The 23,032-nt window shown below is 44.2% G+C and overlaps 1 protein-coding gene across 3 annotated transcripts in view; it reads left to right on the plus strand.

The window, feature by feature from the left end:
- The window catches only part of PLA2G4A (phospholipase A2 group IVA), a 220,353-nt gene that overhangs the window by 82,197 nt on the left and 115,124 nt on the right, over positions 1-23,032 (plus strand). For all 3 annotated transcript variants that reach the window (XM_030207544.1, XM_030207545.1, XM_030207546.1), the window contains 3 exons: positions 3,010-3,146; positions 11,665-11,887; positions 16,571-16,685. In XM_030207544.1, coding sequence (XP_030063404.1) covers positions 3,010-3,146; positions 11,665-11,887; positions 16,571-16,685 — 475 coding nt within the window. The remainder of the gene's footprint in view (positions 1-3,009; positions 3,147-11,664; positions 11,888-16,570; positions 16,686-23,032) is intronic.

The following is a 23,032-nucleotide window of genomic DNA, read 5'->3' on the forward strand; positions in this document are numbered from 1 at the left end:
TAGTCATTCATACAGCAAACACCACCAAGGCTATAGTAAAAACATCAGGCTTAAAACTATAACATACATTCTTATCACTATACATAAAGTTAGGAGCTGGTTAGCACCGAAGTGTAGTCATGCACATAACTACAAATTAGTGCTAATTAACTCTAAGGGCTATTATTGGTCATAAGGCCAATTGGCGTCTAATTTAAAAATTAAGTTAGACACGCAACTGACTCTATTCTATAACTCACGTGCCCAAATTTGCATGCTAGTCAGGCATGTGGGTGCACAACTTTATAAAATCTGGGAGATAGTGTGCATCACTGAAATATGCACCGACTCTACATGTGTATTGGCATGCGTATTTTACATGTCTAGGTGCCAGTATTGGGCTCCTATATGGCTACATCAGTGCTTCTCAAGCCAGTCCTTGGGCACACCCAACCAGTCGGGTTCTTTGGATATCCGCAATGAATATGCATGAGATAGATATGCACTGCCTCGTTGATATGTAAATCTATCTTATACATATACATATGCATTGTGGATATCCTGAAAACCCAACTGGATGGGTGTGCCCTGAGGACTGAGTTGAGAAGCACTGGTCTAGATTATCGATAAAAGAAAAAAAGCACCAAGGGCCTTAAAAAAGGGGGCACAGTTCTTTTATTATCAACTTTAGGTAAACACAGTTGTTCATGAAAGACCCGACATGGGCCATGTTTTGGTGCTACAGCACCTACGTCCGAGGTCGCAGTAATGACGGGAAAGATACAGAGCTGGTGTCTGACAGAGAGTACTAGCTCTGTATTTCAGGAAGATTGTTTTTTCAAATATACAGAGATATATCTGACGATATTTCAGCTGCTTTGGATTATTTTTACAAAATATCTTTCCCGTCATTACTGTGACCCCTGACGTAGGTGCAATTTAAAATCGCATCCTATGTTAACATAAACATAATCATACAATGTGGAGAAAATATTCTAAGAAACATAGAAACAGACAGCAGACAAAGACCAGCGTGGTTATAGTCTTATGTGCTCCTCTATACCTTTTATTCTTCACATAATATAACGTCTGTGAAGAACTATGGTAAGAGGAAAATTGCTTATATCTATTCCTCTAGTAACCGATGAGCTTAGGGATATACCTCCTAATTCTATAAACTTGGTCGCACAATTTTGTGAGTAGCACAGAAAATTGCATGTGCAAGTTATAGAATAGCACCTAATTAAGTGAGCGCTAATTGGTTTTAACTGCCAATAATGACCCTTAAATGGTGTTAGTTGGTCTCAATTTGCAGTTATGTGTGTAATCGCATTGAGGTGCTAAGTTACATAGAATAGTGCCTGAGTTGTATAGCACATAACCGCAAAGGGGACATTGACAGGGTTGAGGCACGTAGCAGGTCAGGAAGTTGTCAGGCACTTACACGCTAACCCCCCCCCCCCCCGGATGCTATATATGGTGCCCAAAGTTGTGCACCCAGCTTTTAGTGTACGTCCGAGATGTGCACATAAATAAATTGGATAATGAGCTCTGAAGCATCAATAATTGGGTGATAACAACCAATTATTGATGTTACTTGGTAGTCATTAAAATTTGCGCATGCATCTGGATGAAAGCTATTCTATAGGGCACAGCACCTAACACCCTTAGGGCATATTGGAAAAGAAGGTGTGGCCAGGGTGTGTTGGGGGCATTCTGAAAAGTTGTGCGTGGAATTACAGAATACTGCCTAACTGCGCCTAACTTGGGCACTGGAATTTACACCAGGTTTCAGTAGGCATAAGTCTAACACCCAAAGGTTAGGCACAGAACCTGTGCTAACCTCCGGATTCTGTAGAATGCGCCTAGAGATCTGTGCCGAAATCTAGGTGGATGCTATAACAACGTGTGCAACTTAATTGACTTAACAAACGAATTAGCACTGATAACAGCACTTAACAAGCAATAATGAGCACTAATTGGCAATAATTAGAATTTGCACACACAACTCGCTTAAGCGTATTCTGTAACGCACTGCGCCTAGCTTCTAAAATGCGCAGACAAGGAGGCATGATTATGGGCAGGGAAATGGATGTTTCATGGGCGTTCGGAAATTTATTCACGTAGTTATAGAATATGGCCCTCTGCGGCTAAATCTACATGCTGGGATTTATGCCATGTTTCCATTCCTGTAAATGGAGGCGTGTAGTTTTAGGCGCTGGGATATCAAGTACATGTATTCTATGTACCACGCCTTAATCTAGGTGCCGCTTATAGAATACGCTTAGGTGAAAATGTTTTCCGTGTGGATTTTTTAGGCACCATATATAGAATACCCCTAAATGCTGTTCTGTATAAGGCGCGTGCTCTTTACAGAATAGCACTTGGCGCTGTATTCTTTCTGCACATGAGTTTCAGTGCCGTTTATAGAATAGTTAGTTACACGCGCAACTGACAGTTTTTAGGCACAAGCATTCACACTAGCCTTTGACAAGACATAAGTGCTTGTGCCTAAAGTTAAGTGCTCAGATACTGACTTGTGTTAGTGTTCTGTAATGGCTTCTGTGCCCAACTTTGCCATTATAGAATACTTAGTGCTCAATTGTTTTGTGTCGAACTTTTGGCACTCTTTATTGAATCCACCCCATATTTAAGTCTCTGAGAACTATAACATCTGTAGTGTGCAGGTCAACTGAACTGAAGATATAGAAGAAGGAGGAATGGCTAGTTTATAGTCAACACCTCCATACCGAAGCTAAAGAGATTTAGGAGGACAGTAGCTATTCCGTTTTGGCCTTTAACTTGAAAGCTTCTAAAGATTTCAACACACACTTTCTAAACTGCTGGAACAGCAACAAGAGAAATGTGTTTTATTGCTGCTCATTCCCTAATAAGTCACCAAAATGCTTTCTTATGAGCCAAAATGCAATTTGAAGTTCATCTCTAGGTGATTTCTTTGCAACCAAGAAATTTGTTTTCTCACTGCTCCTGTAGGCTGAATATTAACCATTGCCCCTTTCTAATGTCTAGGTACCAGTAATAGCTGTGCTAGGCTCAGGGGGTGGATTTCGTGCCATGGTGGGATTTGCTGGTGTGATGAAAGCACTCTTCGAATCGGGAGTTTTGGATTGCGTGACGTATATTGCTGGGCTATCAGGCTCTACATGGTAGGTTAACATGTTTCGAATGGAATTATTTGGCCATATGTTTAAAAATAGCAGTCGTAGTGTAATATGCTTACCACTAAAAGTGATATCTGTCTGGAACCATGCTGTTCTGGCTTTGGCCAAAAGGGAGCACTGCGGTATCACATGCATGTGCTTTTTAAAGCTACAGGTCAAGGATACCACAGAGATGCACCAGGGTCAGGGGATCAACAGCAGGCACAGGGGTTCCCAGGGGCTGGAGAGAAGCTGAAGACCATCTGGTCATAAATCAGTAGGCAGAGCAAATGGGAGCAAATACTCCAGTCGAGAAGGGGGAAGATGGATAGTCCTTGAATCAGGTAGGAGAAAGATAAATGTGCTGGGTTTGAGCAAGGATGGGCTAGTTAATAACACTGCCCTGTAAATATTTAGCAGGTGTCAGCTAGCTGAGATCTACAGTATGTGATACATTTCAATAGGAAAGATCCACTGCTCTCTTGGTATTGTAATTTATTGGTATGTAAATTTGACTGAAATAAAGCCTGTAGTACTGGCTCTCTCTGTCCCTTAAATAAAACATCAAACATATAAATGGCAAGTGACCGACTCACCTGCAAATGCGCAGTAGAGACTTCCCTCTCTGTCCCGCCCTTGTGTCAAGACGTGATGACATCAGAGGGCGGAACAGAGAGGGAAACGGAGTCGAACTGTCGGACGCTGGAGCCTGGAAACGAACATTGCGTGCACCAACCTCCACTCTCCCCCCCATCTCCGCTGCCGCTCCCGCCCCCTCCGTATTGGGCCCCCTGCACTGACCTGACAGCACCTCTCACCTCTGTGTGGAAGCGCTGCAGCGCTTTCACATGGAGGTGAGAGGCACTGTCAGGTCAGTGCAGGGGGCCCAGCACGGAGGGGGGAGGGAGTGGCGGCGAGGAGGGTAGCTGGAAATCTCGCCCGTTTTAATGGGCTTAACGGCTAGTTCTCATATAAATGAAAGATAGTTTGCAGTTATTCCTTTTTACTCCTTTAATAAACTGACATGTGGTATTTTGAAAAGGTGTCTAGTGTGCCTAGGCCCTACATCATTCTGATGTAGATTGTAGAAGGTGTTTTCAGAAATATGTAATTATTGATGAAAACCAGGCTCATTCCAGCAACGTGAGTATCACAAAAAGATATTTGTGTTAGTAAGAAGAGATTAAAAAAAGAGGGGAGATGGAGCTCAATAGGATGAGAATATCCAGCTCATAATCGAAAGTGATTGCCGGTCATTTCCCGACACAAATCGGGAGATGGCCGGCGATCTCGGAAAAGCGGCGAAATCGGTATAATCGAAAGCTGCTTTTTTTTACAGCATCGCTGCTTTCCCGTCGCCTCGCCAGCGAAAGTTCAAAGGGGCGTGTCAGCGGCGAAGCGAAGGCGGGACATGGGCGGGTATGGGCGTGGCTACCAGATAGCCGGCTTTCGCCGATAATGGAAAAACAAATACGGCGTTAAGCAGTATTTCGCCGGGTTTATTTGGTCCTTTTATTTTCACGACCAAGCCTCAAAAAGGTGCCCAAACTGACCTCATGACAACCGGAAGAAAGCGGAGATGACCTCCCCGTACTCCCCCAGTGGTCACTAACCCCCTCCCACCAAAACCCCCCCACTTTAAACACTGTATGCCAGCCTCAAATGCCTTACCCACCTCCATGACAGCAGAATGTGTTCTGTCCTCCGACAGCCTTTTCCTGCTTGTGTTGTGGCTCTGGGGTGAGTGTGACACGTTTTCTGTTATTTGCACTGCAGAGTCACATCAGCAATGCATTGTGGTGAGTGTAGGTATTGGTAGTTGGTAGGCTCTACTCCCCTGGTGCTTTCCCCCTGCTTACTGGGTCAGAGTGTGCCCTATTTTGTTTCCTGTTGTAGTCCATGCGGTAGTGGCCATTTTTGTAAGCCAGTTTTAGTTCCATTTCCTGTGTTACCCATGTTAGAGAACGTAGTTCTTACCTTGAATGGTGCTGAAAGAGGGCATTGTACACCATTGTGCGAGCTCTGACCTACTGCTAATCTTAGTACCAGGGGACTCTTTGCCAGTGGGGCACAACCTCTGATCTGCAGTTAACTGTGAGTAAACGTGCTTATTCAAATAAAGGACTTTTTCAAAGAGATTAGTCTTCAGGTGTGAACTGGTGTGCCAAAGTTATACAGCAGCAATAAGTCCTAGAGGCTGTATGCAGGTCCCTGGAGCAGTTTTAGTGGGTGCAGTACATTTGTGGGTAGTGGGGGTTTTTTTGGGGGGGAGGGGGTTGGGGGGCTCAGCTCCCAAAGTAAGGGAGCTATGCACGTGGGAGCTTTTCTGAAGTCCACCGTAGTGACCTCTAGGGAGCCCGGTTGGTGTCCTGGCATGTCAGGGGGGCCAGTGCACTAAAAATGCTGGCTCCTCCCACGGCCAAATGCCTTGGATTTGGCCGGAGTTTGAGATGGACGACAACTTTCCATTATCGCTAAAAAACGAAGCCGGCCATCTCAAACCCCGGCCAAATCCAAGGCATTTGGCTGGCTGGAACCGTATTATCAAAACAAAAGATGGCCGGCCATCTTTTTCGAAAATACGGGTCTGGCCAGCTGTTTGCGGTACCGCCAAAATACATTGCCGGCCATGTATTTCGCCGGCGCCGTTCGATTATTCCCCTCCACGTTAGTATGCATTTTATTTGTTAGCGCATTGTAAAACATGAGTGCATGCTAAATTTACCCAGTTTGTATGAATCTGCAAATTCAGTAGATTTGTCTATGTAAACCAGTTATAATGTAGATTAAAGTATGTTTATTAAGAAGAATGTGTGAACTGAGAAACCCAAATGAACTAAAAATATTGCCCTGTGCACATCCCTTGAACCCTAGGTGGTTTACTGTTCTAAAACAGGGTTCTGACACTTTCACAGGTGAGTGCACACTTAAGTGTGTAAGTTGCAGCAAAAAAACACCTAAGCACTATTCGGTAAGGCCGTGTGTAAATTGCATAAGCCTTCGTTTTACAGGCTCTGTTTGGGTGTAATACATGTATAAACTTGCACTTAGAGGGGAATTCATCAAGGTGCAGTAAAGGTTCGCCTTTTATCACACCTCGATGTACCGCCAGATTCAGCAACCTGTGAGATCTTAGTATCACAGGTTGCTGAATCCTATCTTAGAAGAATAGTGCTGTTTGTAAGCAGCATTATTTCCAAGGCCTGGGAGCATCAGGCCACAAAGCTGCGGCTTGATGCTCCTAGACCTGCAAATCTGGGTCCCCCCAGGCTTGCAGTCCTCCCCCCCCAACCACCGCACATGGCCCGCATACCCCCACAGGGGCTACCGCTAAAATCATTGATGGTTTCGGGAGGGGGAGGAATCGTCCAGGGGGTCTTCAACAGGAATGATGCCCAGTCACTCCTGCCCAGTCTTGTGTTAGCTTTAAAATGGCACCCCTAGTGGTATCCATGCCATTTTGAAGCCAGCAAAGGACTGGGCAGGAGTGATTGGGCATCATTCCTGTTGAAGACCTCCTGGACAACTGCCCCGGACCACCAATTATTTTTAAAGTTAGCCCCTGTGGGCGGTGGTTGGGTCTTGTGCGGGGGCGGGGGAGGGGACTGGAAGCCTGAGAGGACTTGGATCTGTAGGCCTGGAAGCGTTGGTGTGTGGCTTTGCGGCCCAGTTTCCCAGATTGTAAAATAACCCCAGCAAAAATCTGGGATTATTTTACTGCAATTTTTGGGCCCTAACACGACAAGCAGTGAATCACGGCAAATTGAGTAGAGTATTTGCATTGTAGTGAGATGCAAAACATGCATTTTCATGTTTTGTATCTTATTACAGTGTAATCTGCGGCAACTTAAATATCGCTGTGCTATTTTTAGTCAGGCCCTAACACCACTTGAAGAATTGTCCCCTTAAACGCTTATCTTGCATAAACATCAGAGTCTCCATTTTACAAAGCCTAGGATATGCACATATTAGACCCAGGTCCTCCTTGGCAAGTGTGTGTGTGTGTGTGTGGTGGGGGGGGGGGGGGGGTGGCCTGGGTGTGTTTTGGGCAGGACAAGATTGTGGCAGGTTCATAGACATAGTCCCCATTTTAAAAGGGGACTAAACGCTTATGTCCTAAAAGATTTATGTCGGGGGGTTACTATTCCCAAGCACATTTAGGATTTAGTGAAAAGCTGCTGTTGAGCAGCACTCTACTGGAGGAATTGGTGAAGTTGCCCCCTTAATCCTTCAGTAGTGTTTGGTTCCCCAAATGCTAAACCAGCAAGATTAAAAGGTCACTGTGACAGTTTCGGGAACATAATGGAGGCCCTCACATGTGGACAGAGATTCCCTTCTCCTCCCCCATGCCAAAGACCCTCTAAAACAGATGTTGGGCTGCAAGGCCCCCAAACTCCTTCACCCGCGATGCAGGCCCTAGCTTACTGGTGTCCCTGGTGGGTAATGAGATGGGAGCAATGCCTACTTGCTACCTCCTCGTGGAAGGGAGTGAGTGCTTTTAAGATGGTACTTTTAAGTCCTCCTTCAAACATTTTATCTAATTAACTAAAGCTCCAGGTGTAGGGGGTGGCAGAGGTCTACCTTCTCTCAGACCAGTTCATAAAGAAGTTAAATAAATAAATATAACAACTCTCACCCTGCGGCCTTCCAAGCAGTGTTTTCTTATCTCAGTTCTTTCCTCTCTTTCACTCGGTGCATGTACACTTCTTCAAGGGAGCAGATTCTCTTGGGGGGAAAGCATTTCCCTTCAAGGCCCAGGTGTACATTTCCCGTTTAGCTCAAATAAGCAGATTGATATGGGATGCTCCAACAGACTTCACTGATAACTTGTGCAAAACAAATACTTTTTTGATTTAGTCTTTCTTTCTTTTGCTTGCTTTGCTTTGCTCGCCTCTGCTTCCCGGACTGGTTTGAGCCCTCTTCATTATAGCCCTCGTCCAGTAACGCCTCCTTTACAACGGAACGGTCTAACAGCTGATGTGCTCTTTCCTCCTGACAAGCTTCTTGGACGCTCTTGTCTAAAGACTGCCTTCTGCACTGCCCTGCCTCTGCCTGTTTTGCCTGCTGGACAACCTGGAGTGTGGTCCCTGGCCCTGATGGGAATATCTTCATCGTTATCTTCTGTGATTCGGCAAGTCAAGATCTGATTTTGTCCTATTTCCCTTTCCTTTCTGTTCTTTTCCCTACCTGCTGCTTATCTGCTTCATTTTGCACCTATTCTCCCTTCCCTTTGCCTTTAACTGTCATTGTAATTCTTTTCTTTTGTTCATTGTAAGCCGCTTTGGGTCTGCGTTCCGTAGCAAAAAGCGGAGTATAAATGATCTAAATAAATAAACACTGTATAGTCAATTGACAAAGAGATGCCAAGCTACCCAGTTGCAGGCTGGAGATTTTGAGACTGTCCTTTTGAATTTACATCCCAAAGCAGTGGGGGATTTTTAGTACCTGATCCTGCCCAGTGAAATTAGTGCTGCAAGTCCCATAATGCACCAGGATGGTGTGATGAGAAATTTAGGACTGTCCCAAAATCTGTAGCCTGCTACTAATACTACTACTTATCATTTCTGTAGTGCTACAAGGCATACGGTAACTTGGTATCTCTGTAGTCATACATCTTACTACTTCTTTGTCTGTGTCTGTGCTTTTGGGTTAGGTGTTTCATGAGTACGGGGCCAACCTGTTTCCTTATGACTGTACTTCACAGTCCCTCCCTTCAGGTTCCTCTTCCACACAGACTCTCTCCAACTGAGAATCTTCCCCCACAATACCTTCTATGGTTAGGCTCCTAGTTGGTGCTGTTCTCTCCCTTTTCCTTTGGATTGTGTCTCAAGGTATTAAGGGTCCCTTTTACTAAGCTGGATTGGCGCCTACGCATGCCCAATGTGTGCCAATTCGGAACCCGGGTACCGCGTGGCCCGGGCAGTAATTTCATTTTTTATGCACTTGCATTACGCACACCGGAAAATATATTTTATTTTCCGGAAAGCGATGTTAAACATGCGGCAACACACACTGACGATTACCACCTTGTTAAGGTGTGAGACCTTACTGCTAAGTGAATGGGTGACGGTAAGGTCTCAGGCCCAAAATGGTCGTGCGCCAATTTTCATTTTGTCACACGTCCATTTTCAGCCAAAAAATTGCCTTTTTTACAGGTACGCTGAAAAATGGATCTGTGCACGTTGAAAACACGCACCTACACTAGCGCAGGCCATTTTTCAGCACACCTTATTAAAAGGACCACTGAGTTTACTTCATTATTTGGTATTCAAGCACTTCACAAATAGGCAGTGTCTCAGGACTCATGAAATACTTCACACTGGATATAAACTAACTCAGCCCAAAAGGCTGACCCCTAAACCCACACTGCTTCTCTTGCATAGCACACAACAATCCTAAAGGTCTCTGACTTACATATGGACAGGCAGAACTGTTGCAGCCATGCCAGTTGAGGATGCTAAAACAAAATGGCACACACTTCCTTTCCATGCCGACATGGTACAGTTCTGAAAGAAGGAGCATACTGGTCTAGTGAGTAATCTGGGCTCTGCGTAGCTAACAGTCTGTATGAGAACAGCAAGAACTAGGGTGGCTGGATGAGGGGTAAAAAAAAGGAAAACTTTGAACACAGACCTTAGCAGCAAGTTAATGTCTCAATAAGAGAAAAACAGTGCATTTCTACCAAAAAGCAAACTCTGAAGAATTATCTTTTGCTAATAGGATAATCATGTAGTTGTGCTTTCTCTGCATTGTGCTGCCCTGCCTTCCACCTGAGTGATTTGAGATGTCATAGTTATTCAACGCTGAAACTGAAGTTCTATATTTGACATCTTACAAGGATGATTTTAATTAACTACTTTAAATTCATGGATGCAGCTTGCAATCATTATAATCGGAGACATTTTGGATCCAGTTAAACTGGTGTTATATTTATGACTCCATGTGCAGTGTTTCCATGCCACCAGAATTACCATGCCATGAGGAGAACATCATTTTAATGTAACTGCACTGTGGCTTTCTTTACCAAGATGCTGTGCTTCTGTATGTTGGCTAATTTGAGTCCATCCCTTCTTTTCTAGCCAACAAGCCCCCAACACATAGAGGAGCATAATCGAACGGGATGGCCGGCCATCTCCGAGGATGGCGCTGCGAAGGGGCGGAGCCAACCGTATTTTTGAAAAAGATGGCCGGCCATCTTTTTTTTCGGTAATACGGTTGGGGCCACCCAAATGTCAGAGATTGCCGGCCTCGGTTTTTGCTCATAATGGAAACCGAAGCCGGCGATCTCAAATCCGGCCAAATCCAAGGCATTTGGTCGTGGGAGGTGCCAGGATTCATAGTGCACTGGTCCCCCTCACATGCCAGGACACCAACCAGGCACCATAGGGGGCACTTCTAAAAAAGTAAAAAAGAAAAATAGCTCCCAGGTGCATAGCTCCCTTACCTTGGGTGCTAAGCTCCCCAACCCCCCCCCCCCAAAACCCACTCCCCACAACTCTACACCATTACCCTAGCCCTCATGGGTGAAGGGGGGCACCTACATGTGGGTACAGTGGGTTTTGGAGGGCTCCCATTTTCCACCACAAGTGTAGCAGGTAGGGGGGGATGGGCCTGTGTCCGCCTGCCTGAAGTCCACTGCACCCACCACAGCTGCTCCAGGGACCTGTGTACTGCTGCGATGGACCTGAGTATGACATTTGAGGCTGGCAAAAAAAGTTTTTTTGAGGGTGAGAGGGGGTTAGTGACCACTGGGGGAGTCAGGGGAGGTGATCCCCGATTCCCTCTGGTGGTCATCTGCTCAGTTGTGTCACTTTTTTGGGACTTGGACCTGAAAAAAAAAAAAGACCAAATAAAGTGGACCAAATTCTCATCAAGTCCGGCTTTCTTTTCTCGATTATCGGGCGAAGCCGGCCATCTCAACGCATGCCCTCGTCCTGCCTTCACTACCGTGCCGACACGCCCCCTTGAACTTTCACCGGCCCTGCGACAGAAAGCAGTTGGAGCCGGCCAAAATTGGCTTTCGATTATACTGATTTGGCCGACTTCAGGAGATCGCCGGCCATCTCCCGATTTGTGTCGGAAGATGGGCAGCGATCTCTTTCGAAAATCAGCTGGATAGTCTCAAAATGAGAATCAGTGCTTGAATGATCCTCTTCTCACACTCCTTGTCATGCTTGTTTTTTTCCTTGGAATCCTTCTAGAATTTAATTCAAGATGTTTTCTAAAGGATGGAGTGTTTCCATTTCCATCTTCTCAGAGGATGGTCATGTAGAGACATGCTCAACAAGGTGTTTTTGTATTGTTATAGTATTTTAGAGCCCTGAGTCTGAGTTGATTTCAATTTGACCTTCTAAATTTTTTTTTCTCGTCTAACAAGCTAATAAATAATCATGACAGTATTTCAGTTCATAAGTATTAATCATTACATGGCTGTATCTAATTCACCAGGAAAAGCATGCAAGGTTACATTTTGTAGGCTGAAATGTTGCTGTTCCATTTGTCAAGTATTTGATTATTTTCTCAGGTACATGTCGACTTTATACTCACACTTAGAATTCCCAAAGAAAGGGCCTCGGGAAATTAACAAGGAGGTGATGCACAATGTCAGTCACAACCCGCTTTTGCTACTCACACCTCAGAAAGTGAAACGATATGTGGAAAGCTTATGGAAGAAGAAGAGCTCAGGGCAGCCTGTCACATTCACCGATATCTTTGCAATGCTGATTGGAGAAACACTCATCAAAGATGTAAGTGTATGTTTACCTGGAAACAGAGAATATGATCATAGACTAAGATCCATCAATTCTGTTCGTTAGCCTTTCTCATGGTAATACCACAGAGTCATTTTGTGTTAACTAAGGCCTTTGTGTTTATTGCTTGTGTTCTTGAATATTTTTTTGCACTTTGCACTATTTCATAAGTACATAAGTATATAAGTGTTGCCATACTGGGACAGACCGAAGGTCCATCAAGCCCAGCATCCTGTTTCTAACAGTTGCCAATCCAGATCACAAGTACCTGGCAAGATCCCAAAAAAGTACAATATATTTTATGCTGCTTATCCTAGAAATAAGCAGTGGATTTTCCCTAAGTCCATTTTAATAATGGTCTATGGACTTTTCCTTTAGGAAGCCATCCAAACCTTTTTTAAAACCCTGCTAAGCTAACTGCTTTTACTACATTCTCTGGCAACGAATTCCAGAGTTTAATTATACATTTTGGCTTCCACATTTTCTGCTGGAGCCTGTGCCATGCCTTTACTACTGTTTTTGTTTAAAAATATTTGCTTATATTAGTCTTGAATCGACTGCTTTGTTTTCCCTCTTATTTGAAACAAAGGCAGAATTTTGACATAGCGAACCAAAATGAATATAATAACCCTGCTTATTCCTATAGTATTATTGAAGTAAAGTTGGCCCTTATTAGAAATCAGGTACAGACCCTAATGTGAATGAGAGCCTACCCTAATGAGGAAAGAGATAGTTATGTCACAAACTATGCAAATAAAGCTTGCCTAAATGAAATGATAATGCTATATTGAGCAGGTGCTGTTCATAATTTGCATCGGCATCATATATACGTCTGCACATATATACGTCTGGATTGGCCACTGTCGGAGACAGGGTGCTGGGCTAGATGGACCTTTGGTCTGTCCCAGTGTGGCGATGCTTATGTCTTATCTGTGTGGGAATCTAGAAAAAAGGTTTCATGCTTGGTGACTTATATACTAAACATTTTTCTCATAGACTCAGAGGGGCCTTTGTAATAAAACTCTTTCTAAAAGGCTTTACAAAATAAATCAACATATTCACTAGGCCAAGAGTTTTAGTTTCAATATTTTAAATTTTGGCCACATTAGCACACCCTAGTAGGACATTCATAGTACTACTAAATAACTACCATGAATGTTCCTGTCATCCAAACTCCCCACTGGTTGGTCAATAGTGAACAGGATGTTTATTTCCCTCCTGGTCGGTCAATAGTGAACAGGATGTTTATTTCCCTCCTTCTACAAGAATATGCTCTGATTGGAATATCCCAATCCTTCCTGTGATGATCATGTTCTCTATTACCCTTCTTATGAGAAGGACAATTCCCCAGATCACAGTCAAATGGTCCCTTGTATCAAGAGGCCCCTAAGACCTGAATCAGAAATCCTTATCCATATTAAAAGTTCTTATGCAGCACTCCCCAGAAGATGAACTCACCCTTTTGGAGAGGCCTGAGACTTCTCAGGTAGGAGGAATGGTAAAGCTTTTGTGTCAGAGTCAGACGTAACCTAAGGAAGTGAATTTCTGGAATGTCCTCCTGGTGGAGATGGTGGGGACAAATACTGTATCAGTATTTAGTTAACACAAGACCTCAGCAGGCATTTACTAACGGTCATTTACTGAGCACTCAGTTAATCATGTGGAAAGTGAGCATACTGCATTTGCCAAGAAATTGATAGTCCCTAATTTGCATATGACATTGTTTATTTGCATAAACAATGTATGCAAATTAGTGACTATCAATTTGCATATATATACAATAATGCTGATCTGAATAGTATATTATTTTCAACATGCTTAAGCGGGCCCTGCTGCACATATCAAATATGTAACATATCAAATTACAGTAGTTCCAATGGGGGCTAAAGGGGGGGGGGGGGAATTCATCAAGGTGCTGTAAAAGATTACCCTTTACTGCATCAAGCAACCTGCGGGATCCCGGTACTGCAGGTTGCTGAATCATGTCTTAGAAGAATAATGCTGCTTCTGAGCCACCTTGCAAGCAGCATTATTCCTGCAGCTCGGGACCATTGGGCTGTTCCCCCCCCCCCCCCTCCACATAAGTTCTTCTCACTTCTCCAGGGGCTACTTTTTAAAGAGCATTGGTAGTCCGGGGGGATCTGAGGGTCCGGGGTGGGGTGGGGTGGGGGGTTCTCTGGGATACCAGAGGGTCTTTGGGCAGGAGCGAGCCCACTGGCTCCTGCCCAGTCCAGTGCCATCCTGGAAATGGCGCCCCTAGCAGTAGCCTTATGCAACTACTATTAGAGTTCATGTTGCATTATAAGGAGTTTCCTTATAAAGAATCATGACCCCTAGAGGTGGTTGCTATTTTCAGGAAGGACTGAGCAGGAGTGAAGTTAGCCTCGCTCCTGCCCAAAGACCCTCCAGATCTCCCCAGACCCCCCCCCCCCAGATCCCTGAAAGACCCCCTAGACCCCCAAAGGCCCCCGTATCTCCCTCTGGACCACCAATGCTCTTTAATAGATAGCTCCTGGCAGTGGGGAAGTGGGACGTGCAGGGGGGTTAGATGGGGGGGTGCAGGCAGGACTGAGGGGGACCCTTTCTTTGCAGCCTGATGCTCCTGGGTGGTAAAATAACCCTAGAAAAAAGCTGGGGTTATTTTACTATGATTTTTGGCCCCTAACGCTACTTGCGGTGTATCACTACAAGTCCCATTAGGGCATTTGCATAGTAATGAGATAGAAAACATACATTTGTATATTTTGCATCTCATTACTACCTAATCCAGGCAATTTAAATATTGCCGTGGTATTTTAGGTCAAGCAACTTTAGGGCCTTTTAAGTCACAATAAGGCCCAAATGATGCAAGTTAAGGCTCTAACACAGGCTGATGAATTTGCCTCCCCCTTCCCCAAATGTTTTATCAAATGGGATCCTGAAAATTAAACATTTACAAAAGATGCTGCTGTTTTTATCTGTTATGCAAATGTCTCACCATCTACCAATGTTTATCCCAGTTTTTTAATTCACATTCATTGAAACATATTATCAATAGCCTGTTGATTAGAGCATTCATTCATTTTGTTTACAAAAAAAATCTGAAGAAATATTTAAGAGGAACTAAATTCTCTGAAAGATAAGAACATAAACATTATCAAGCCCAGTATCCTGTTTCCAGCAATGACCAATCTAGTTCACAAGTACCAGGCAAGATCCCAGAACAGTAAAACAGATTTTATGCTTCTTATCTTAGAAATAAGCAGTGGATTTTCCCACGACCATCCTAATAATGGCTTATGGACTTTTATTTTAGGGAATTACCCAAACCTTTTTTAAGCCCTGATAAGGTAATTGCTTTTATCACATTCTCTGGCAATGAATTCCAGAGTATAATTACACGTTAAGTACATAATAAGTACATAAGTATTGCCGTACTGGGAAAGACCAAAGGTCCATCAAGCCCCAGCATCCTGTTTCCAACAGTGGCCAAACCAGATCATAAATACCTGGCAAGATCCCAAAAAAGTACAAAACATTTTATACTGCTTATCCCAGAAATAGTGGATTTTCCCCAAGTCCATTTAAAAACGGTCTATGGACTTTTCCTTTAGGAAGTCGCCCAAACATTTTTAAACTCCGCTAAGCTAACCGCCTTTACCACATTCTCTGGCAACGAATTCCAGAGTTTAATTACACGTTGAGTGAAGAAACATTTTCTCCGATTCATTTTAAATTTACTACATTGTAGCTTTATCGCATGCCCCCTAGTATTTTTGGAAAGCGTGAACAGACGCTTCATATCTACCCGTTCCATTCCATTCATTATTTTATAGACCTCTATCATATCTCCCCTCAGGCGCCTTTTCTCCAAGCTGAAGAGCCCTAGCCACTTTAGCCTTTCCTCATAGGGAAGTCGTCCCATCCCCTTTATCATTTCCGTCGCCCTTCTCTGCACCTTTTCTAATTCCACTATATCTTTTTTGAGATACAGCAACCAGAATTGAACACAATATTCGAGGTGCGGACGCACCATGGAGCGATACAAAGGCATTATAACATCCTCATTTTTGTTTTCCATTCCTTTCCTAATAATACATAACATTCTATTTGCTTTCTTAGCCGCAGCAACACACTGAGCAGAAGGTTTCAACGTATCATCAACGACGACACCTACAGTAGATCCCTTTCTTGGTCCGTGACTCCTAACGTGGAACCTTGCATGACGTAGCTATAATTCGGGTTCCTCTTTCCCACATGCATCACTTTGCACTTGCTCACATTAAACGTCATCAGCCATTTAGATGCCCAGTCTCCCAGTCTCGTTGAGTGAAAAAATATTTTTTCTGGTTTGTTTTAAATTTACTACTTAGTAGCTTCATTGTGTGCCCCCTAGTCCTAGTATTTTTGGAAAGAATAAACAAGCGATTCATCTCTACCTGTTCCACTTCAATCAATATTTTATAGACTTCTGTTATATCTCCTCTCAGTTGTCTCTTCTCCAAGCTGAAGAGCCCTAGTCACTTTAGTGTCTCCTCATAGGGAAGTCATCCCATCCCCATTAAATCTTATAGTAATAAAATGGGAAAAGGATAGGAAAAAGATCTCATTATCTTTCTCTTTGTGTCTTGTAGAATGCTGAAGCAAGAAGTTTAATGCAGTGTGTTTCTCCCCCCCCCCCCCCCCCACCTCTTTCTGCAGAGAATGGACAGCAAATTAAGTAACATGAAGGAAAAAGTGAACAAAGGGCAGTGTCCTTTGCCACTCTTCACCTGCTTGCACGTTAAACCTGATGTTTCTGAGCTCATGTTTGCAGGTGGGTTATCATAGGCTCTGCACTCAGTGCTTGACGTCAATGTAACTTCTAACAATTTGTTATTATATAATGCTCAAAACCTTACATTAGAATAAAAAAAAAAACCCAGCCCACAGAAGGCTAAAAGATATCAACCAAAAAGGTGACAATTCAATAAGCCGGTTCCTCCTTTTAGGTGTCCCAAAACTGAGCGGTGAGAGCCTGTTCTATAATGGGCTCTGTGAGCGAGTCTATAGGATCCTGCCCTTTCCCTTAAGGATACTCCTTCACAGTGTCAGAATCACCTTAAGATCCATGGTTCCAAGTGACACGGGAGGAGTGGAGCCAGAAGAGCAGGAACTAGGAAGTATAAAAGCTTAGGGTTAAGGAGGCCCAGAAGAAAGCAGCGACACCCTGCGGCATATGCCTGCACAATTTATGAAGGTCAAGGGCCCAGTTGCACTCACAGTAGGGTTACCATATTTTGTCCCCCCAAAAGGAGGACAGATGCCCCACCCTTTTCACACCTTGCTCTGCCCTCTGTCACATTTTCCCCTCCCCCTCTGTCACACACCCCGTCACTCCACCTCCCTGTCACCCCGCTCCCCTTACTACTGCCCTTGCGGTCTAGTGACCTCTTTGGGGCAGGAAAGAGCCCCCTCTTTCCTGCCCGGACCGCTGCCCTGCATGCATCCTTCCTGTTCGTGATCTCGGCGCTGATTCAAAATGGCCGCCGAGAGTTGAAGTCTCGCGAGGTCACTTCAACTCTCGGCGGCCATTTTGAATCGGTGCCGAGATCACCAACAGGAAAGATGCATGCAGGGCAGGGCTCTTTCCTGCCTCAAAGACCGAAGAGGTCACTAGACCACCAGGGCAGTAGTAAGTAAGGGGAGGGGAGGCTAGCAGGACATCAGAAACAGAAGGAAGCCTTTTGCGAGCAGAAGAGGACCTCGGCTGGTGGGGGTTGGGGCTCCCTGCCAGCAAAGGCAGTTGGCGGCCGGAGGGGGTCTCGGGTGGGTTGGCGGCAGGGGGGTCCAGGGCCAAATCTACGGGGGCCCTGGCCCCCCTGGCCCCACATAGCTACGCCACTGCTGTGCACTAGTGCTGACACAGCCCATTCAACATTCACTTTGAATGGGTTGTGTCGGCAATGCTGCGCGGAGGCTGCTAACGTGGCTTAGTAAACGGACCCCTAAGTTGGAACAAAGATCATCAGGCTCAATACCCTGTTTTCAGCAGTTGCTAATTCAGGCCACAAGTACCAGGCAGGATCCCAGAAATTAAATAGATACCATGCTGCTTAGCCCCAGGGATGAGGAATGACTTCCTTCAAGTCTATTTTGGTAAAAATGATTTATGGACTTTCTTGCATGTCCTTGGCCAACCTTTTTTTAAACAGAACTATTCTAGCTTCTTTTACCACATCCTCCCTCAATGAATTCCAGAACTTAATTGTTGTTCAGTGAAAAAATATTTTCTATTTGTTTTCAATATATTACTTAGTAACGTCTTGACATGTTGCTTAGTCTTTGTACTTTTTGTAAAAGTAAACAAAATATTTGTGTTTACCGATTTCATTCCACTAATAAAAAAATGAAGGCAGATAAAGACCATATGGCCTCTCCAGTCTGCCCATCCATGCTATCTACTATTTCTTGCTCTCCCTTAGAGATCCTATCCTACTAATAATCAGCTGGCATTGGGTTGCTCAGTGACTGCCCGACGCTGGAGGTCAGACTGGATATCCAGTGCCAGGCTGTATCTGACAACCAACATTTAACATTCAGTTTCATTTTCAACCACTGCAACTTAACTGGTTAAGCTGATAATCAGTGCTAGCCGGTTATGTGCTTAGTGATGAAAAATAGGCCTGCTATTTATGTGGCCTATTTTAACTGTTAAACATTATTATTATTATTAGCATTTGTATAGTGCTACCAGACTCACGCAGCGCTGAACACCGGACACAGAGAGACAGTCCCTGCTCAATAGAGCTTACAATCTAAAAATACAGACAGAGAAGACAACTAAAGGCCGAGGGAAGTACTGGGTGAGAAGGAAAAAGGGGAGGGCAATTGAGTAGTGGCTAGGAGCCAAAAGCAGTGGTGAAAAGGGTGGGTTTTCAGCATGCCCAACTATGGCACACAATATAGCCGGTTAGCGACTAGCAGATAACCACAGATATTCAACGGGATATAATCGGTTATCTCCCGCTAAATATCCTCGGTTAGGCACTAAAACACTATTTCCATTACATAGCTTCTCAGTATTCCAGAACCTGTGGATAGTTTATCCATCAACCCAGCAGGTGAAGATAGAGAACTGAAAACTGAGCCGAGACATATCTCTCTTGGCATCTAGTCCAGCTCCCCGGTATTTTCTATCTTCAGCAGGTGGATTGGCACACACTTCAGCCTCTGGTTCTGAGCAATACAAGGAGTCTCATCACACACAAATGGACACCTACTAGACATACTAGCTCACAGAATCTTGACAAGCAACAATCACATAATGAAAAACCAGAAATGGGAAGAGGTGCCATGGTCAGACCACAGCAAACTAACTTGTACACTACAATGGAAAGAAAATGGCAAGAAAAGAGAACCAAAAACACCATACACAACCACAACCAGAGGGAAAGTTGACACCATACCTTCTGGACAAAAATGATGAATGAACACAACAGCATAACTCCTAGGGATATACACTTCATGAAAAACTGGGATGAAGCCAGTGAAAACACAGTAGACAAAATAGCACCACTCACAATGAAAACAAGAACAAAAACTAGTCGCACCCCTGGTTTAATGACAAACATGAAAGAATTGTGCAGGAAACTTGAAAGAATGTGGGCTAAAAACAAAACGGACATAAACAAAATCATATGGAGAAAAGCTATAAGGAAATACACAACATAAAGAAAGCCAAAGCAGAACACTACAGTGCATATGCGGACCTTGAACAGATTAACAAAAAAATATATATATATTCAAACTCATGAACAAACTACTGAAAACCCAAGACATACTAGAATCAACTGAAACACCACCAACAGCAGACGAACAGGCACCATACTCCTTCGAGCAGGGACTGTCCTTCTTTGTTAAACTGTACAGCGCTGCATAACCCTAGTAGCGCTCTAGAAATGTTTAGTAGTAGTAGTACTTCAAAAATAAAATAGCAAACAGAAGATTAAACCTAGAAAACTCACAAACATCCATCAATGACTTCCTGCAAGACTGCAAAACAAATGACATCCACACAGTGGCAGACAGAATCTGGTCCGCATTTAAATCACTTGAACCAACCACAGTAAAGAAACTACTGACAAAATATGCACATACATACTGCACACTAGTTAAATGCCCTAACCACATGACACATCAAGCACGTCACCAGACACGTCACATAAATGCTTGCAAAAGGACAATTCCCAATAGACAAAGGTGACATGGAGGGGCATAATCGAACAGGGCGCCCAAGTTTTCCTGAGGGCGTCCTCGGGAAGGGCCGGGGAAACCCGTATTATCGAAACAAGATGGGCGTCCATCTTTCGTTTAGATAATATGGTCGGGGACGCCCAAATCTTAACATTTAGGTAGACCTTACAGATGGTCGTCCTTAGAGATGGTCGTCTCCGGTTTTCAGCAATAATGGAAACCGAGGACGCCTATCTCAGAAACGACCAAATCCAAGCCATTTGGTTGTGGGAGGAGCCAGCATTCGTAGTGCACTGGTCCCCCTGACATGCCAAGACACCAACTGGGGACCCTAGGGGGCACTGCAGTGGACTTCATAAATTGCTCCCAGGTGCATAGCTCCCTTACCTTGTGTGCTGAGCCCCCCAAACCCCCACCCCCAAACCCACTCCCCACAACTGTACACCACTGCCATAGCCCTTATGGGTGAAGGGGGACACCTAGATGTGGGTTTTGAAGGGCTCACATTTACCACCACAAGTGTAACAGGTAGAGGGGGGGATGGGCCTGGGTCCGCCTGCCTGAAGTGCACTACACCCACTAAAACTGCTCCAGGGACCTGCATACTGCTGTCATGGAGCTGGGTATGATATTTGAGGCTGGCATAGAGGCTGGAAAATATATTTTAAAAATGTTTTTTTGAGGGTGGGAGGGGGTTAGTGGTCACTGGGGGAGTAAGGGGAGGTCATCCCCGATTCCCTCCAGTGGTCATCTGGTCATTTAGGGCACATTTTTGTGACTTGGTCGTAAGAAAAAAAGGACCAGGTAAAGTCGTCCAAGTGTTCGTCAGGGACACCCTTCTTTTTTCCATTATTGGTCGAGGACACCCATTTGTTAGGCACGCCCCAGTCCCGCCTTCGCTTCGCTTCGCTTCCAACATGCCCCTGTGAACTTTGGTCGTCCCCGCGACGGAAAGCAGTCGAGGATGCCCCAAATCGGCTTTCGATTATGCCGATTTGGGCGACCCTGTGAGAAGGACGCCAATCTTGCGATTTGTGTCAAAAGATAGGCACCCTTCTCTTTCGAAAATAAGTCTGAAAGTGATGTATAGGGGAAGAATAATTGAAATTATGGGAGAAAGTTATTAATGTGGATTACCTTTAAGAAGGGTTATTTTCCAGTCTTTTTTTAAGTCCTCTGTTGAATATGTTATCCAGATCTGGTTTTCCTCTAGATGTAATTCCTTCTTTCTTGTTAAAGGATCCTCCTATTGAGCTGCTGGACTGGCTTGTTTCATTTGTTAAGTCTGCATTGAAACTGGGATGGCTTCCTGAAGATATAGGACACATTTGGGCCCTTTTACTAAGGCGCCTATGCGCATCCAACGTGCGCCTAATTGGAACTACTGCCCGGCGACCATGTGCCCCGGCCAGTAATTCCAATTTACACGTGCTGGCCACTTACCGCCCAGTTAGCGTATGAGATCTTACTGCTATGTCAGTGGGTGGTGGTAAGGCTTCAGGCTAAAAATGGACACATGCTGGTTTTAATTTTGCCGCATGTCCATTTTTGGCCACAAAAAAGTGCCTTTTTTCCAGGTGCGCTGAAAATATGACCTGCGTGCATCCAAAACATGCACCTACACCAGCGCAGACCACATTTAGGTGTGCCTTAGTGGAAGGGCCCCCATTATTTTGACATCTATATTAAAACAACTTGATAGAGATACATCCTTAGTCTCTAATCCTTAGTCTCTAATTTAGACATGTTGCTAATATTCCTTTCCTTGCAAAATTGCTTGAGTTTGGTGTGGGATCACAGTTGACTAAGTATATAGAAGGTAATGATCTTCTGCATGATTTTCAGCATGGTTTCCTTTCATTTCATAGTAGGGAAACCTTGTTACTTTTGACATCTGAAGTAAGGCGTGTCTTGGGCAGTGGTGAAGAGTTGGTATTGTTACAATTTGATATTTCTGCTGCCTTTGACACTGTTAATCTTGATATCTGATTGAATATGTTAGTCCTCCTGCAGTGTCACATTCTGCAAGTGATTTAACACCTTTGAATAATTTTTGTCTTCTGCAAATTTGATCGCCTCACTTGTTTCTGTTTCCAGATTGATATATAAATGCAGCAGTCACATTCTGCAAGTGATTTAACACCTTTGAATAATTTTTGTCTTCTGCAAATTTGATCGCCTCACTTGTTTCTGTTTCCAGATTGATATATAAAAGCAGCAATCACCACTCCCAAATTGTGAGACTAAAAGATACAGCGAACCGCTATGTAGATAATGATGAAGAAAAAGCCAATTTGCTAAATAGATACTTTTGTTCTGTTTTCACTGAAGAAAATCCTGGAGAAAGGCCGCGAGGGACTGGCAAAAGTACACCTGAGAATGGAATGGATTTAGCACCGTTCACGGAAGAGAGTGTGTATCAACAACTTGGAAAGCTAAAGGTGGACAAAGCCATGGGACCGGATGGGATCCACCCCAGAATATTGAGGGAGCTCAGAGAGGTTCTGGCGGGTCCTCTTAAAGATTTGTTTAATAAATCCTTGGAGACGGGAGAGGTTCCGAGGGACTGGAGAACGGCGGAGGTGGTCCCTCTTCACAAAAGTGGTGATAGGGAAGAAGCTGGAAACTACAGGCCGGTAAGCCTCACTTCAGTTATTGGAAAAGTAATGGAAGCCATGCTGAAGGAAAGGATAGTGAATTTCCTAGAAGCCAATAAGTTGCAAGATCCGAGACAACATGGTTTTACCAGAGGGAAATCGTGCCAAACGAATCTCATTGAATTCTTTGATTGGATAACTGGAGAATTGAATCATCGACGTGCTATAGACGTAATCTACTTAGATTTTAGCAAAGCTTTTGACACGGTTCCCCACAGGAGGCTCTTAAATAAACTAGATGGGCTGAAGATAGGTCCCGAAGTGGTGAACT

Source organism: Microcaecilia unicolor, chromosome 6 (assembly GCF_901765095.1).
Source record: "Microcaecilia unicolor chromosome 6, aMicUni1.1, whole genome shotgun sequence".
Taxonomy (NCBI): Eukaryota; Metazoa; Chordata; class Amphibia; order Gymnophiona; family Siphonopidae; genus Microcaecilia; species Microcaecilia unicolor.